The 19,676-nt window shown below is 34.8% G+C and overlaps 1 protein-coding gene across 3 annotated transcripts in view; it reads left to right on the top strand.

The window, feature by feature from the left end:
- CSMD3 (CUB and Sushi multiple domains 3) overlaps positions 1-19,676 on the top strand; it is a 1,083,470-nt gene that overhangs the window by 904,094 nt on the left and 159,700 nt on the right. For all 3 annotated transcript variants that reach the window (XM_032609830.1, XM_032609829.1, XM_032609828.1), the window contains 3 exons: positions 5,304-5,428; positions 14,820-14,916; positions 17,060-17,164. In XM_032609830.1, the coding sequence (XP_032465721.1) occupies positions 5,304-5,428; positions 14,820-14,916; positions 17,060-17,164 (327 nt within the window). The remainder of the gene's footprint in view (positions 1-5,303; positions 5,429-14,819; positions 14,917-17,059; positions 17,165-19,676) is intronic.

Raw genomic sequence — 19,676 nt, 5'->3', positions numbered from 1 at the left:
ATTAGAAAGCTTTCTCATATGTCATATGTGTCAGTTGACTAATCCTAGTGTTTTTGCTATAAGAAATAAAAATCCATGTAAAGAAAAGGAAGCTCAAGCCATTTGATTACAGATTCATTTCAGCAAGGACCGGCACTCCTACCAGGCATTAAAGCCTTTGAGACCATGCTATGGTTGACATTCAGCTTCAGGAGTAAATGCTAATGGACTGTCCCTAGCATGGATTCAGCCTCATTTTTTACTTTTAAGGGCAAAACATGAGGGACTCAGGAGCCATTACACCACCTCTGTCAAAAGCCCATCTATCTGCAGGTCCCTGGGCTTTAAACACCCTACCGCCTATATTTCTGTTGCATTGGTTTGAAAGCGCATACTTAGAGATAGAAGAAAATTGTATCAGATGACTTCTGTTTCCTGCCAAGATCACACAAAAAGGATATATTACCTTATGCCACTTAAAAAATAATGTGTACCTTGTAGAACAGGTGTAAATACAGAAAATCGAATATATAACAGAAGGATATATGGGATTTGTGTGAGACAAGAAATAGATTTTAAATGACATTCAGATGATAGCTCAGTTTTGGTTTTACCATTTGGTCCCACTGCTAATCTTTACATAAATGAAAATATACTTTGCATTTCTATTTTTAACTATAAATATTTTTAGTTTCAAATGTTATGGATAAAAATGATTATGCCTTTAAGTGTTCAAAAATTCAAAAAAAGAAAAAGGCTTGATGTCTTAAAAATTCAAATATGAGAGTCAAGTGCAGAGTTATCTTAGGTTGATATCAAAGAATTATCTTTAATTTGTGTTCATTTTCAATATTTGTTATCTGGAGAAAATTTTAACTGCTTCAAGGCCTTTGAACTTTCTATTTTTTCTCCTTGGAACATGCATCCCCAAAATACCTTTTGGGCTTACTGCATTGCTTCATTCAAGTTTTCACCTGTGTTCCTTGGCCATCCTGTCTAAAATAATTTTCTGCTACTCATCCTCCATTCGTTCTCTACACCCTTATCCTGCCTTTTTGTTTTCTTTACAGCAACCACTCACCAGATTATATATAATTTGTTTGTTTATTTTCCTAATCTTTCTTGCCCTCCTCTCCCTGCCACTGTATTCTGTTTTTTGCTCAACAAAAAGAGGACCTGACATACAAGAGGTGTTCCATAAACATTTGTTCAATGAATGGATTTTAGCAGATAAGTGTGATGATTTCATGAATTTTTGTAGAGGTAGGACAACTGGCCAACTTCCCCAATCCAGGGTCCATGATTTTTTTTTTTTTTTTTTTGCGGTACGCGGGCCTCTCAATGTTGTTGCCTCTCCCGTTGCGGAGCACAGGCTCCGGACGCACAGGCTCAGCGGCCATGGCTCATGGACCCAGCCGCTCCGCGGCATGTGGGATCTTCCCAGACCGGGGCACGAACCCGTGTCCCCTGCATCGGCAGGCGGACCCTCAACCACTGCGCCACCAGGGAAGCCCGGGTCCATGCATTTTTAACTTCAGTCTTTCACTGCATGGTGATGCTGTTGCTCACTTTGCTTGCTTAGACCTTTACAAGCTATCTTGAAGCCACAAGACTTTTTTGAGAATCGATAGGAAAGATGCATAGGTAAATTTACATATTACATGGTTAATTTTATTCTTAGAAAGAACAAATTCTCTATTTATACTTTGCAGTTTAGATATAATCTTTGACAGTCTATTCAGGGTATTATACATAATGATTATATTTTCTCCGCCTTCACTAGTTCAATGAACACTCAGTTAACACCTTAAACCAAGTGAGCATCCAATTGAAACCAAAAGAATATAGTGCCCTACATTTCTAGTGATTTCCATCTCAATTGTAATTGTTTCAGTTTCACAGTTCTTATTACTGCTATCAACACTTTCATTTTTTTCTGTCATAGTAGAACAGAATACAATGTTGAGTAATTTTGCAAAAATATCAACATACTAAAATTAAACTATTGGCTTGAAAGCAGCCCCATTAGACGTGATGTGCAAGTTGTACTTATAGTTAAAATTTTCAGATACTAAGTTAGGGTATCCACAAATTTAACTAACCTGCATAAGAAAACAATATTTAATAATCTTGTACAAATCTGTCATATCAAGTCATTCTTAGGTAAATTACAATAAAGTACAATAATATTTTTATAAGAACATTGGACTTGGAACAGAGGTAAACTTGAAAAAGTTGCTGAAGACTGAGTTTTATCTTCCAAATTTGACCTTTTTACACTTCAGATTTCTTAAAATTTTTAGTCTCTTAAATCCCAAACTCTCCTCCCTCTGAGGCTCTGTGATAACACCCTGTAGCCACTAATAGCTCTGACAATATGTGGCCTTAGACGTAAGTATGGCAACCCATGTCTGTGCCATCTTTTCTCAGAGTGGGAAAGAAATAGATGAAAAAATATATACAATATCTGAATCCTCATTCATTGATTCATTTATTTACCCATCCATTCAACCATGAAAAACTTATTAAATATAATAATGAATAGCATTTACTAGTATTTGTATGAAGTGCTATTAAGCATTATCTCATTTAATATTGACACCAATGCCAGGAGTAAGATAAGAATACTATTTCTCTTTTATAGATATAAAACCCCTATGGTTTAGAAACAAAAGAAGAATTAATATTTGAACCCAGTTTGCTTGATTCTAAAGTTTGTTCTCTTAATCTATATATGTTATATAATACTGATTAGAAGGAAAATTTATAATGCATCCTTTTTAAAATAGAAAAGAAATGTTAGGCTAAGTTATACACATGGGCAGTAAAACTTTGTAAAATATTATTATGTGGTAATGCATATCTGGGAATACTTTTATAATGTAGTATTTTATTGGTAAAAATAAAAATGATTGAAGTAGAATTAAATATGGCTTGTTTAGGAAAATACTGGGAGAAAGGAATGATGCAGGGATGGTAACAAAGTAACTTGTAATCACAAAATATATACAGATATGCAACCAGTCACTCAATAATTTATTTAACAAGCACTTATTTAGTGCTTACCAAGTGTCAGGTCCCTTTCTAGGCACTGGCAACATAGCTTTGAATCAGAAGATAAGATCTCTGCCCTTATGGAGTTTACATTTTGTTCAGATAGTGGTAAATACTATGGAGAAAAGTAAAGCAGAGGCTGAAGATTGGAGGAAGACATCCAGGGCATGTTGCCGTTTGATATCCAAATGAGGTGAATGAAGGGGGCTGGGAGGTATATAAATAAAAGTCAAGGAGGTGGTAAGCACATGTATAGACTATGAGGGGGAGAAAGGTCTAGTCATGTTCAAGCCACAAGAATCTCACGTGTCTAGAACAGAGCGAATGATGGCAAGAGTGATAGAAGAGTTTGGAGAGGCAGAGCAGAGGCCAAGTCATATGGAACCTCAAAGTCTGGGAAGAGTTAGAATTTTTTCTAAGTAGTGTGGGAATTCATTGAGCTAGAGAGTGATGTGATCTCAGTTTCTGGAAAATCACTGTGGCTAGTGATAGGGGCAGGGGGTGAGTAGAAGCAGTAAGACTGAATAGAAAACTATTGCAGAAGGGGAGGGGAAAGTCAATGGTGATTTAGATTGGAAGATCATGATCAGTGATGAGAACTGGTGAACTTTGGGGTATATTTTTAAGATAGAACTGACAACGTTTGCTGACAGATTGAATATAAATGTAAATGTGAATTTGAAAAGAAAGATAAATTAGGTGGTAACATTTACTGAGATGGCAAATAGTATAGATGGGGGAGAATTTCAAAAATATTGTTTTGGATGTATGAATTTTGAGATACTTAGTCGATATATTGTAGGACTCTGGGTAGAAGTCATGGTTAGAGATAAACATTTAGTAGTCATAATCTATAGATGACATGTAAATGGATGCCACCACTGAGGGGCGGTAGTTACAAAGAGATGAGAAGACGGTGTAGGTCACAGTGTTACAGCATTTACATTGAAAGGATCAGAAGGAGGATGAGCTAAAAAAATATTTCTTTAAAAATACTTTATCACACTGTTTTAACAGTTTAAAAATTTAAAAAGTTTGTAGTATTCTTTTGAGTAATTACCCTAGATTTTTGCATTCAGTTTTAGAAGTGGCACAAAGCTATAGTATTACCTTTTTTAAAAAAATTATTGCAAAAATATATCCTGGTATCTCACCATTATAGCCAGATTAGGACAAATGTCCAAGAATCACAGTGCCATTGGAACCTAAAATAACAGTAGTTGTAGCGAAAGGAAATATAGTTTATTGCTTTCTTATTGCATTCCAAGCAGTGTGCTAGCTTCTTTATGTACATTATCATACCTATTTATTTTCCACAAAAGGTCCTCGGAAACAATTTCATTACCATTTCACAGACAAGGCATCTGAGTTTCAGAGAGTTCAGGAAACATGTCCAACATCACACAGTATTTCAAATCATAAGCTAGGTCATTCCCAGAATCAAGCTGACGCTACCAGCAGTGTAGGAATTTTGCTTTAAGATTAGTACCTTTTAAAACTGTTAGAAGCTTTTATTGACATCAAAGCAGGTCTCCATACTTATTCTTTCTTGTAGTAGTTGTACTAGCAGTAACCAGACTGGAACCATATTGAGTATTTTCTTTCCACTGAAGAGCATGAACGTGGAGCCAAACCACCAGTATTCAAATCCTGTCTTCATCTCTGACTAGTTGTGTGATCTTGGGCAAGTTATTTAATCTGTTAGTGACTCCATTTCTTCAGCTGTAAAATGGGGAGAATACTTACTCATATCTCATTGGATTGTTGGGAAGCTTTAATGAGTTAAAATATGTAAAGTCCTTAGAAGAGTGTTGGTATATAGGCTCTATATAAATGTTAGAACATAACTGTTATCATCATCAGTATTACTCTGCAAAGGATTTTATTACTACTCAAAAGATACATGAAGAGAAAAGTAACAAATATAAGAATTCTTCAAAAAATTCTATACCTAGATATGAACAATTTTTAACACGTGTCAGTGAACTTGTTAGTAATATAATACAAATGATATGCTATTATTGAGTTAATTATAGTATGACTTTAGGTATGCCATTGTAAGTTTTCCATTAATGTTGTCTAATTATTTTTTAAAGGTTTTTGTGCTATAAGAAGACAATTTTCATTGTTCTTATGAGTTTTAAAACATAGTATGATTTGGTTGTGTTTGCAAGTCTAGCATCTGTCTGAGATGTTATCTTTGACCTTTTCTTCTATTTTAATTCTTTGCATTAGAATGAACTCCCTTTCTTGGCTTGCTTTACTTTCAGTGCCCTGTGGTGGAATTTTAAGTAAGCGCAAAGGGACTATTTTGTCTCCTGGATACCCTGAGCCTTATGACAACAATCTGAATTGTGTATGGAAGATGACAGTGCCAGAGGGAGCTGGCATTCAAGTAAGAATATTTAAATTTTTCTTCTTTTCATTGTATAATTGAAGTTATTTTTTTCAGAGATGACAAGGATGCACGTAATTTCTAGAATTTTAGCCAGTGCTTTTGACAGATGTGGCTGAATTTAAAAGAAAGATACTTACCATTAATTTTTTCACCTGCAAGTAGCAGAAAGCCAGTTCAAGATAGCATAAGCAGTAAGAAAAATGTGTTGCTCCACATAACATGGAAACTTTGAGTAGGATGGTTTAAGGTTGTTTACTTCAGAGGTTTAGTTGTGTAATTCCTGACCCAGGTTTTTTTCCATCTCTCTGTTCTGCTATTCTTAGCATGTTGGCTTAACTCTTGGACTTCCTTTCTCATGGTTTTGAGATGGCTGCAAAAGCTCTAGGCATAACAGGCTTCCACATCAATGGCCAATAGACAAAATGGAATCTCTCTATTTTATGTACTTTTGTAACAGTTAAGAGAACTTTTCAAGAAACCTTGTAGCAGACTTTTCCTCCTGTCCTATGGACCAAAATTACAATGGTACCCATTTTTAAGCCATACACTGGGCAATAACAAAAGATTTACTATGATTTGGCTTAAAAAAATTAAGATTAGGTACCTGGATCAGGCAAGGGGCTTAGCCTTCTCTGGTGTACACAGCTCTCATTTAATTGAACAAAACCGTTCTCTGTCAGCAAGGAAGATGAATGCTATTCTATAGACGGTAAACAGTATCTACCATATTACTTCAGTTGTGACCATTTTGTGGGGGGAACAATTTGACCAGCTACTCTGTTTGAGAAGGAAATTATTTTTGGATAAGTTGGTAGCATTTTACTGCTGAGTCAGTATTTACCCGATGGAACACAATTATGCTTCACAAAGTATTACATAGTCTATATTTTATAAAAATAACGACTGTTTCTCCAACTGAGTCATAGGGTTTTCCTTTAGAATCTTGAGATATATATCAGTCATGGAAAAAGTAGCCAAGGCATCATTCATTAAACCTGAAATAAGATAGAAGTATAATTTTCAGTAAAAATAATAAACTTTTTGAATTTATAACTTTTCAGAAAATTCAAAAAACTTACTTAACAGGTGTCAGGTATAAAATAGGCCAATAAATCAATGAAAAAACTTGAAATGTACTTTTTCAGTGTTTTAAAAACATTAACAATCCAAAAACTGCTTATATTCTGGCTAGTTGTACTATTATTTTATGGTCAACTTGTAAAATTCGAAGATAACCAATCAACCCTATCCTATTATTGGTAGATTTAATAAAGATTTTAGGATTGTCCAGACAATCTGAAATGAGGTGATGCCTTTAAAACTTTCCTAGAACATTTACTATATCATCTGCCTATACATTTATGAAGATTACCCTAGAGCATCTATATAGTGACATCAGCTTGACCATTTCTATCTCATCTTAAAATAATAATACCCTTGACATTTCCCCTCTAGTTCTCATCCTCTATTTCTGACGCCCTGCGATGTGGCTTCAGCATCCAACGCTCTATTTGAGTCATTCTTATAGTGATCACTGAGGACCCATGCCATTAAATCCATTGAATTGCTCATCCTTCCTATTTTGTTAGCAACATTCTATGCTACCCATTCTCCCCTCACTCTTTTTTTTTTTTTTTTTTTTTTTTTGCGGTACGCGGACCTCTCACTGTTGTGGCCTCTCCCATTGCGGAGCACAGGCTCCGGAAGCGCAGGCTCAGCGGCCATGGCTCACAGGCCCAGCTGCTCCGCGGCATTTGGGATCTTCCCGGACCGGGGCACGAACCCGTGTCACCTGCATTGGCAGGCAGACTCTCAACCACAGGGAAGCCCTCTCCCCTCACTCTTAAAACAACTTTTCCCTCCATTCTACCCAATACTCTCGGATTTTGTTTTATTTTCTTTTCTACATGTATGGCTTCTGCTTCTACATCTAGGAACATGATCTCCTCTTCTTCACTTCATCAGATATGGTGTTTGTGAGATTCTGTGGCCTTTGTCCATCTCACATTATACCATTCTCTCTGCCACCTTGTCTATTTTCACAGCTTCAAATACCATTATGTGCTGATGATGTCCAGGACCTGAATCACAGTAGATAAACAGAAAACATCGTTTTTAAATGAAGGATTGAATAAATGATGATTTCTTTTTTTTATTATTTTGACTTTTTGAATTTTATTTTATTTATTTTTTTATACAGCAGTTTCTTATTAGTCATCAATTTTATCCACATCAGTTTATACATGTCAATCCCAATGGCCCAATTCATCATGCCACCACCCGCCCCCGCCACTTTCCCCCCTGGGTGTCCATATATTTGTTCTCTACATCTGTGTCTACTTCTGCCCTGCAAACCAGTTCATCTGTACCGTTTCTCTAGGTTCCACATATATGCATTAATATATGATATTTGTTTTTCTCTTTCTGACTTACTTCACTCTGTATGACAGTCTCTAGATCCACCCACATTTCTACAAATAACCCAATTTCATTCCTTTTTATGGCTGAGTAATATTCCATTGTATATATGTACCACATCTTCTTTATCCATTCATCTGTCGATGGGCATTTAGGTTGCTTCCATGACCTGCATATTGTAAATAGTGCTACAATGAACATTGGGGTGCATGTGTCTTTTTGAATTACGGTTTTCTCAGGGTATATGCCCAGTAGTGGGATTGCTGGGTCATATGGTAATTCTATTTTTAGTTTTTGAAGGAACCTCTATACTGTTCTCAATAGTGACTGTATCAATTTACATTCCCACCAACAATGCAAGAGGGTTCCCTTTTTTCCACACTGTCTCCAGCATTTGTTGTTTGTAGATTTTCTGATGATGCTCTTTCTAACTGGTGTGAAGTGATACCTCATTGTATTTTTCATTTGCATTTCTCTAATAATTAGTGATGTTGAGCAGCTTTTCATGTGCCTCTTGGCAATCTGTATGTCTTCTTTGGAGAAATGTCTATTTAGGTCTTCTGCCCATTCTTTTTTTTTTTTTTTTTTTGTGGTATGCGGACCTCTCACTGTTGTGGCCTCTCCCGTTGTGGAGCACAGGCTCCGGACACACAGGCTCAGCGGCCATGGCTCATGGGCCCAGCCGCTCCGCAGCACGTGGGATCATCCCGGACTGGGGCACAAACCCATGTCCCCTGCTTCTGGCGGACTCTCAACCACTGCGCCACCAGGGAAGCCCTTCTGCCCATTTTTTTATTGGGTTGTTTGTTTTTTTACTATTGAGCTGCATGAGCTGTTTATATATTTTGGAGATTAATCCTTTGTCTGTTGATTTGTTTGAAAATACTTTCTCCCATTCTGAGGGTTGTCTTTTCATCTTGTTTGTAGTTTACTTTGCTTTGCAAAAGCTTTTAAGTTTCCTTAGGTCCCATTTGTTTCTTTTCTTTTTGTTTTTATTCCCATTACTCTAGGAGGTGGATCAGAAAAGATCTTGCTGGGACTTATACCAAAGAGTGTTCTTCCTATGTATTCTTCTAAGAGTTTTATACTGTCCAGTCTTACATTTAGGTCTCTAATCCATTTTGAGTTTATCTTTGTGTATGGTGTTAGGGAGTGTTCTAACTTCATTCTTTTACATGTAGCTGTCCAGTTTTCCCAGCACCACTTATTAAAGAGACTGTCTTTTCTCCATTGTATATCCTTGCCTCTTTTGTCATAGATTAATTGACCATAGGTGTGTGGGTTTATCTCTGGGCTTTCTATCCTGTTCCATTGATCTATATTTCTGTTTTTGTGCCAGTACCATACTGTCTTGATTACTGTAGCTTTGTAATATAGTCTGAAGTCAGGGAGTCTGATTCCTCCAGCTCCATTTTTATCCCTCAAAACTGCTTTAGCTATTGGGGGTCTTTTGTATCTCCATACAAATTTTAAGATTTTTTGTTCTAGTTCTGTAAAAAATGCCATTAGTAGTCTGAGAGGGATTGCATTGAATCTGTAGATTGCTTTGGGTAGTATAGTCATTTTCACAATATTGATTCTTCCAATCCAAGAACATGGTATATCTCTCCAGCTGTTTGTATCATGTTTAATTTGTTTCATCAGTGTCTTATAGTTTTCTGCATACAGGTCTTTTGTCTCCCTTGGTAGGTTTATTCCTAGGTATTTTTTTCTTTTTGTTTCAGTGGTAAATGGGAGTGTTTTCTTAATTTCTCTTTCAGATTTTTCATCATTAGTATATGGGAATGCAAGAGATTTCTGTGCATTAATTTTGTATCCTGAAACTTTACCAAATTCATTGATCAGCTCTAGTAGTTTGAATAAATGATGATTTCTAAACCTAAATATCTAACCCACACCTTTCACCTAAGCTGCATGCCATTAATCCAACTGCACACTGAACATTTTGAGCTAAACTTCTAACATCTCTAATTCAACCTGTTCAAAACTGTCTTCATGAGTTTTTTCTCAAAGTTGTGGATCTTCCTCATTGTGGTCTGTCTCAGAATGAACCGCTTAACCATTCAGTTGCACAAGCCAACAACCTTGATGATTTTTTTATGTCTCCAGCTGCACAAAGAACTATGTCAGGTCTGTCTTTCACAAACCTCTCAAGTAACTGTTTTCTCTATCCACACTTCTACCACTCAAGATTAGGTGGCCATCATCCCTGTCCTGGGTTCATATTCTCCTCCAATCTATTCCTCACAGGGCAAAGAGAGTAATTTTCTAAAAATAAAAATCTAATGCTATAACTATCCTGCTTTACAGTACCTCAGTTGTCCTCGCTATCCTTAACTCCTCGACACAGCTGATTACACCTTTGTGCTTTATCCTCATTTCTTGCCTCTGATTTAGTTCTTTATAGAAAACTGGCTCTCTCTCTCTTGCCTCTGGGCCTTTGTGAATATTCTTCCCTCTGCTGGCAGCACTCTCCATCATCTCTCTTTATTTGGTTTATTCTTACTTTATTTCTGTCTCAAGGTTAAAACAGTTCCTGTGGAAGAACTTCCATGAACTTGAAACCACATTAAGTCCTCTTGCTATATGTTCTCACAGATCCCTATAATTTCCTTACTGTAACACTCGTCACGTTACTGCTTTTACTTAATTATCTATAAACTCATGAGGGCAGTAACCAAGTCTGTTCTGGCAGCTAACACAGTACGTTGCAGTCTGTGCTCAGTAAATATTTTAGAATGAACCAATGAATACCTGCAAAAGGCGTGGAGTTTTAAGCCACTTTAAGGAGTTAACATAGCATGGTGGACTAATATGACATCTGCAGATAATGTTATGTGATATATCACTGCCCTAGCCAAACACTGTTCAAAACTGGACACTTGTATCAATGACACTATAAAATCTTTCACTGAGAAAGAGTGGCATGGACTTATATATACTACCAAATGTAAAATAGATAGCTAGTGGGAAGCAGCCACCTAGCACAGGGTGATCAGCTCGGTGCTTTGTGACCACCTAGAGGGGTGGGATAGGAAGGGTGGGAGGGAGATGGAAGAGGGAGTAAGTATGGGGATATATGTATATATATATATATATATATATATATATATATATATATATCTGATTCACTTTGTTATAAAGCAGAAACTATCACACCATTGTAAAGCAATTATACTCCAATAAAGATGTTAAAAAAAAAATCTTTCACTGAGGAAGCATTGTGTTTAATGATTGTACTTTTGAAAACAAAATTTGAGTTTAGCAGAGCATTTATCAAACTTACAGAGTGTGAAGCATATTGGACTTTTAATTTAAATACTCTATATAACTACCAAGAGCTTTTTTCTAATTAACCTCTTACGTGTTTGCTAATTTTAGACATGTCACTAAATCATAGAAAATTATAACACACACACACACACGCAGTATATGATACATTTAAAATTTCACTAACTTAGCCTAAAAACGACCTGGCTAGTACACCAGATTTAAAGCAGTGTTTAATTTATTTTATTCTGTTGGGCTAAACATGTGTGTGAATAAAGAATTATATGAATATTCAATAAATCATATATGAAATGAAATGGGATAACCACTGGTGGAAAGAACAGAAAAAACATTTGGAATGCTGAAAAAGTTACAAATAAGATAGGATGATTGAGCATTTTGAGGAAATAATCTCAACAAATAAAATAACTTGTTGTATTACTGTTACATGAAAAGCGTGTGGAGAGGAGTGTATTCATTTGTTTGCCTGTTTATTTTAGCAAGGTACATTGGAGGGAGAATTCCAAAGGAGCTACATTTAACAGTAACAGAGTTATCAAGCAAAGAACAATTTTTATGTGATGAATCAGTTTAAAAAATGTTATTTACTTAATTGTGTCAATTTGTAGAGTGAGATGATAATGAGTCAATATAATCATCCAAACAAAGTAAAATACAATTTGCATGTTTCTATGAGGGATACCAGGTTTTAGTTATTGGAAATTCATTACCTCATAAAGCTATCCTGTTGTCATAATGGACAACTCCATCTAATTTAAAGTTCTTCTGAATACTGAATCTGTAGCTGCTCCTTTAAGTAAAAGACTTAAGGTCTTTTACTTGACTCTCATTTGGTTTTCTGTCATTGTGGGTCCTCAGCTATTTACTTGAGTCTCCTATACCCTCTGTGTGTTTAATATGCCAAACTACATTCACAATTTGCCAAGAATCCTAGTGGCAAATTGCATTAGTTTTCTGTGACTTCTGTAACAAATCCTAAACTCAACAGCTTAAAGTAACAGAAATTTATTCTCTCATGGTACTGGAGGCCGAAAGTCCCAAATCAGTTTTACTGCCCTGAGACTGAGGTGCTGACAGGGCTGCTCTCCCACCACCGTTCACTCTCCCCTCTGCTCAGGCTCTAGGGAAGATTCCTCTCCTGGCCTCTTCCAGCTTCTGGTAGCTGCCAGCATTCCTTGGCTTCTGACCACATCACTCTAATTTCTGCTTCTGTGATCACACTGCATTCTCTTCTGTCTGTGTCAAATATTTTCTGACATCTGATAAGAACACGTGTGATTGCATGTAAAGCTCATTTAAATCATCTAGGATAGTCTCCCTATCTCAAGATATTTAGTTTATTCACATCTGAAAGACCCTTTTCCGTACAAGGCAATATTTACAGGCTCAAGAGGTCAGGATCTGATATCTTTGGGAGCCATATTCATATATATATATATATATGTCCAGAATTAAACAGATTTTCTTCCTCTCTCCAAGGTAATAGGTTTTCCTGAGGATGTCTACATTTTTGTTTATGCCATCCCTCTGATCTCAATAACTCAGGAAAAAAAAATATTTTAAAATCTTTCCTGTCACTTCCATGTCCCATTCATATCACACAAGATCCAGTAATTTCCCCTATAGCAACACATGTGATGTGACTTTCGGGTCCCCCTTTCTACCATTCCTGCCTACTAACCTACTTTATTTAGTCTTTCATTGCTTCTCATGTGGACTACTGCAATAAACATTAAAGTTGTCTTTTCACTTTTATTTTCTTCACTCAATTCAGTAGTACCTACTTAAAGCACAGTCCTGATTATGCGCCTTCAATCCACCTTCTAAAACCTTCAATGAAATACTCCTCAATTGCACAATTATTATGCTGGTATTCAGTCTTTATAGCCCTCTCTCTCATTCTCTTCCTTAGCTAAGACACATTAAATCCTCAGTACGCACTAGGTACTATTCTAAGGTAAAATCCTTTCATTTTTACAGCAAACCTATGAATTATATGCCTTTATTACAGTGATTTATGTAAGAAATCTATGGCACAGAGAGAATAACAATTCTTTTCAGGTTACATGCCAGTGAGTAGACAGAGCCAGGAAGTTGTATAGCCCGGCTAATATTCTAACGCTAATATTTCTTGTATTTATCCAGAACCTTTACTCTTTCTAACTTTTCTCTACTTTTTCTAACTTTGCATGCCTATTTTCTCTTGTGTGAATACCCTCCACTGTGGCAAAATTGGACTACTGATGGGTCACTAAATCTCCCTCATGGCTTGTCTCCTCTACGTTTTTACTAACTCAGTTTCTTTCAGTGGAAAACCGCTCGATACATTTTGCTTATCTCAATTGTCAACTCTTGCAAGAATCCTTACTTTTATTTTCTCTTTCTTTTTTCTTTTTTAAGCCAAATGTGACTTTCTCTTTTCCTGAATTGAAGGAAAGGAAAATTCAGATATGAAGAGAGAATTGACCATTGTTTAAGGAGTCGGGGGTTATATTACAATCATACAGCTTTAATTCCAGTCTTCTTTCTGTCCTGGAACATTGCCATTGGGCCTAATGCCTGTCACACAGGCAGGGTATCTGTTGCCATGTGGCACTCATCCCTGGAAGAGAGGCTCCAGCATTCATTTGAATGGAAGAATGATGAAGGCCTATTTTGTGGATAAGAAATTTTTAATGAATGCAACTGTTAGAAGTACTTAGTGAATGAGTGTGATGCTTACATCTATAACAGACTTCAGCTAAATATAAATAAATTTAGTAAGGCTCTTCCTTTACCTCCTCCTAAACTATAAAATATGTAATAAAGAACAATAGATAACATCCACAGTTGTGAGGGTTTTCTGGGTTCTTGCAAAAGCTCAAGCTGTGCCAAGTGAAGTGCAACAAAGGAACACATGCCTCTTTCTTTAAATAAAATTTAATAGACATGAGAGGATTATACTCCAGCATTTTCCTTATCAACTTAATGGACCTTCACAGTGATTTAGTTATTATGATGCCATTTATAGAAATATAGCTATTTATAAAAACAATCTTTAAAAGACATACCCAAATCAGTTATAAAGTATTATTTTTGGTTATCCATATTGAAATTTATTAAATATGTGCATAGTGGATTATTATGTTAATTTTAAAAAATAAAATAAAGACAGGAAATTTAGCAAAGGTTATGCAAAGTAAAACATAATAAAATGTATCCAGGATAAACCTAGTTCAAAAAATGTATATATTGTAGGGTCTTATATGCTTATGTGGTCCTCAATGTGGACCACAAATCTGGTTATTTCCTAATACGTAAAACAAATGAGAAAACTCAGTCACTGACAAGAATCAAAATTCCAAAACAAAAAAGTTAAACAACTGTTTTGGAACATGCCTTGATTCAGATTCCAGGCACTAAGACATTAGATTAATCCAAAGCTGAGATAGTGACAGACATTTTCAATGTTATACCCATAGTGAACACTCCTAGATGCCTCAGAGGCTTTTATTATAAAAGTTAGTGCATGTAGGCCAGTGCCATAAAGGCAAAGGTCAGTTCTGTTAAAGTCATTCCATGAAGGCCCACAATGATATGGTCCAGGCTTTAAGCTCTCTCTTGCAGAGGAGATAAGTAGACTATAGTATATGTGTCTCATTAGAAGTATGTGTTCTTACCAGTAATTATTATTTCATAGGTGCAAGTTGTCAGCTTTGCTACAGAACATAATTGGGATTCTCTGGACTTTTATGATGGGGGAGACAACAATGCTCCAAGACTTGGAAGTTATTCAGGTAAATGAGAGAGCTGAGCTTAATTAAAATGCATTATAATTAGGAATGTAAGATCTTTCTCTCTCTTTGAAGAGCTCCCTAGAACTCTGACTTGGTGGTTTTAATTTTGCTTTTTACAAACTATATGCAGTGAACTAAATTACAAGGTTAGAAGTTTGAAAGGCTTTAAAGGTAATGAAATTGATGTTTAAGACCTTACTGTAGTGTTACTATATTTGTGTAATTATTTATTGATGTTTTTGTGTTACTAGTATTATTTTTAGCTGAGCTATGGTTCAGGAATAGTATGTATGCCCCTCTCCCTTAAAAAAAAGGATGAGTAGTAATAGTTAAAAATTAGACAGTGCTTGGTAATTATGGTATATTCACTTAATAGAATGTTATGCAGCCATTAGAACAATTATAGAGACTGTGTAACAACATGGTAAATGCTACCAGGTACTGTTGAGTGAGAATAAAGAAAATACAAAATCAATTCTGTGAAATGAATTAAATTATATAAAATTCATACTATATACATATGTTCCAAGACCAGAAGGTTTTAAAACTTGTTACGGTTTTTAAAGGTAGTTTATGCATTTATCTAACAGCTTCTTATAGCATATTTAGGATAAAATGAAGTTTTAATTTTAACTGTACCTTTTACTTTAATTTTGATTATAGTGTTTAACTCTAGAAATATAAACATAGCTAAACTATAAACTTACATATTTCAGATATACTGAAAGAATTTTGAATGGTATTAAGGTTTTAATAGATTAAAAATATTTTAGATATAGATTGAGAGAGAAATTTTTCTTGGAAAAATTGTATAAATTTTTGAGTATGCATTTGTCTATAATAGACTAGGTGTAATACTTTCTGAATAATAATTACAATAATGAAGATGATGAAAATGATAAATAATAACAGCTGTTGATTACCAAGTGCTAGCTCTGCATGAAGCTTGTCATACATTTCCTCATTTGATCTTTTTAGCAGTCCTGGTAGGTGATTGACACTAAGAGAAATTAAGTTGCCTGAGGTCGTACAGCTAATGTTAGAATGAGACTGGGACCCAGCTGGTGTGACTCCAGAGTCAGAGCTCTTAATCACTCAGATCCTCAGAGACCAAAGGCAGTCTGAGTGACCTTTGAGTTTCTGTTTACCTCTGTCTTCAGTGATTCAGTTAGGACACTGTAGACAGAGCAAGTTCGGGGGGGAAAAAAAAGCAATCGTGTGTTCTTTAATGAGTTTGTCCTGGTTTCTCTTATAGAAGGCTCAGTGGTTAAGGTTCATAGAGTTGTGTAAAGTGTGAAGTAGCTAGAAAATTACAAAAAAAAATGTTTGCAACACTATCAACTCAGATGTTTGTTGAACTTTATCTTGAGACTGTTGACAGTTATTTTTATTGTTGTCTTTTGAAACTGCTTGAATTGTAAAATTAAGGATCTTGAACTATTACTCAATGTCAAATAGTCAAGAAGTAATTGGTTCAAGCAGATATGTTATATTTTCAACTCAGTAATTGAATAATTAAAGTTGATTTCCTGTCGAAGTTCAGAAGAACACGATTATAAAGCATTTGCTAAGAGACAAGGCTGACACTAGTTCATAATTGGCATCTTTTTGAATGCTAACTACCAGCTTTGCTGTCAGGGTGTAAGAAACATCAAGGTACTTGACCTGGTATAGAACATAAATGTATATATTTAAATATCATAATAAAGGCCAATAAATGAATATATCTTTAAGCCCATATAAAATTTTGTTATTATACCATAAAAATCGCAAGCAGACTTTAAAACTAAGTTTATTATTAGCTTGTACATGAACTATTGAAATCCACATGAAATTCAAAATATTTATTTTAGGTGACTAGTAAAATTTACTGCTTTGATTTTCACCAGCTTTCTTTTTTTGCTCCTACCTATTTTTAGGGAGCAATCTAACGTGCTCTCGAAGGTCTGTCTCCTTGGAGATAGTCAAGAACAGTAATATGAAAGACAAATATGTGAGAAATATTTTTACCTAAAAATTTTGTAAAACACTTTACTAATATATAATGTCAGTGATAATTTATTGGCTAATTAATAGTTAACTTAGTTTTATTAATAATACTTATTATGTGATCACTGAACTACTTTTTCAATTATCATTTCAGGAACAACAATTCCCCCTCTTTTGAATAGTACATCTAATAATCTATATCTAAATTTTCAATCAGACATCAGTGTTTCTGCTGCTGGATTTCACCTTGAATACACAGGTAAATATATCATGTGCTATTCAGGAAAATTAAGAACAACTTTATATTAATTTAAATATTACTTTTCAGAATATAGAAAGTTAATGGACTTTGTCAAAAGAGAACATTTGGGCTTACTTTCTTAAGATTTTGAAGTGTTTCTTCAACTATAAAATTATATGTATAAAGTTCTGATTATTTTCATCAGAATTTACATTTTCTTTTTTTTTAAGTGTCAGTACACTTAAGATTTACCCTCTTAACAAAAGTTTTAAGTGCACAATACAGTAGTGTTAACTATAGGTGCAGTGTTGTACAGCAGATCTCTAGAGCTTATCCGTCTTGCATAACTGAAACTTTATACCCGTTGAACAGCAACTCCGCATTTCTCCCTCCTCTCAGCCTCTGGAAACCAACATTCTACTTTATATTTCTATGAGTTTGACTATTCTATACTTCATATAAGTGATATCATGTAGTATTTGTCCTTCTGTGTCTGGCTTATTTCACTGAGCATAATGTCCATCAAGTGCACCAATGTTGTCACATACAACAGAATTTTTTTCTCCTTTTTAAGACTGAATAATATTCCATTGTATGTATATAATGTATTTTCTTTATCCATTCCTCCCTTGATGGACATTTAGGTTGTTTCCATATCTTAGCTATTGCGAATAATGCTGCAGTGAACATGGGAGTGCAGATATTGAGATTCTGATTTCTTTTGGAAATATACCCAGAAATGGGATTGCTAGATCATAAGGTAGATCTACTTTTAATTTTTTTGAGGAACCTCTACAGTGTTTTCCACAGTGTCTATACCATTTTACCTTCCAACCAACATTGTATAAAGGTTCCAATTTCTTCGTATTCTCACCAACACTTACCTTTTTTTTTTAAGATAAATAAGAGCATTTTATAGTTATCATGAAGAGTACAAATCATAGCAAAAACTCCAGTTTTGAGTATTTTTGCACCAAATGACATAACAACAACAATTCTTAAAGTAAATCAGCATGAACTATAAGAAGAAATAAACAAAAATGCATTATGAAATTTACCAAAATTGACACTAGTAAAGACGGATATTCTAAATAGACCAATTATCATAGGACCAATATAGACAATAGTTATTAAAATACAAAAAAACATACCTGGTCCAAAAGACTTCACCCAGAAATATTACAAGATCTTTAAAAACCAGGTAATCACAGTGCCATTTAAATTATTCCATCTACTTTTTGTGGCGTATACCATAGGTTCCAATACTTGTCTCAGTATAAAACTATAAACCAGCCTCTTTTGTGAACATGATGCAAATGTTTTAGTTTTCCAGCTTGCTGAGATTTAACTAACATATAACATTGTGTAAGTTTAAAATATACAATGTGAATTGTTCAGAATGTAAATTGGTGCAGCCACTATGGAAAACAGTATGGAGGCTTCTCTAAAAACTAAAAATAGAGTTGCCATATGATCTAGCAGTCCAACTCCTCATATATCCAAAGAAAACTAAAATTCAAAAAGATGCATGTACCCCAATGTTATACAACACTGTAAATCAACTATACTTCAACTAACTAACTAAATAAATAAATAAAATATATGATGTGTTGATTTGATACATGTATCTATTGCAAAATGATTACCACAATAGGGATAGTTAATACTTCCATTACTTCACATAATCACTTTTGTTTTCTGTGATGAGAACATTTAAGATCTAGTCTCCTAGTAACTTTGAATGATTCAATATCATTAACTATAGTCACCATGTTGTACACTGGATCCTCAGAACTATTCATCTTATAACTGGAAGTTTGTACCATTTGATTCACATCTCCCCATTTCTCCCAATCCCAGCCACTGGCAACCACCATTCTACTCATAGTTTCTAAGAGTTTGTCTTTTTTAGATTCTACGTGTAACTGAGATCATATGGTATTTGTTTTCTCTGAGTTATTTCACTTAGCATAATAACCTGGAGGTCATTTTTTGTTATTGCAGATGGCAGGATTTCCTTCTTTTACATGGCTGGATAATATTTCATTGTATATATGTCCCACATCTTTTTTTTACTCATCTGTAGAAAGACACTTAGGTTGTTTTCATATCTTGGCTATTACAAATAATGCTGCAGTGAACATGTAGTGTAGGTATCTCTTTGAGATCCTGATTTCATTTCCTTTGAATATATACTAAGAAGTGGGATTGCTGGATATATGATAGTTCTATTTTTAATTTTTTGAAGAACCTCCATACTGTTGTCCATAGCGGCTGTACCAATATTCATTTCCACATCTATAGGTGGCTTTGGGTAGTATGGACAGTTTGACAATATTAGTTCTTCCTATTAATAATAAATATGGAATATTTTCACATTTATTTGTGTATTCTACAGATTTTTTTCATCAATGTCTTATGAGTTTTATTGTACAGATGTTTTACCACCTTGGTGGAATTTGTTCCTATTTTACTATTTTTTTTCCAATGCTATTATAAATGGGATTGTTTTCTTTCTTTCTTTTTTAGA

The sequence above is a fragment of the Phocoena sinus genome, chromosome 17 (assembly GCF_008692025.1).
Source record: "Phocoena sinus isolate mPhoSin1 chromosome 17, mPhoSin1.pri, whole genome shotgun sequence".
Lineage (NCBI taxonomy): Eukaryota > Metazoa > Chordata > Mammalia > Artiodactyla > Phocoenidae > Phocoena > Phocoena sinus.
The sequence above is the reverse complement of the archived record's forward strand: the minus strand, read 5'-3'. Positions and strand labels throughout refer to the sequence as shown.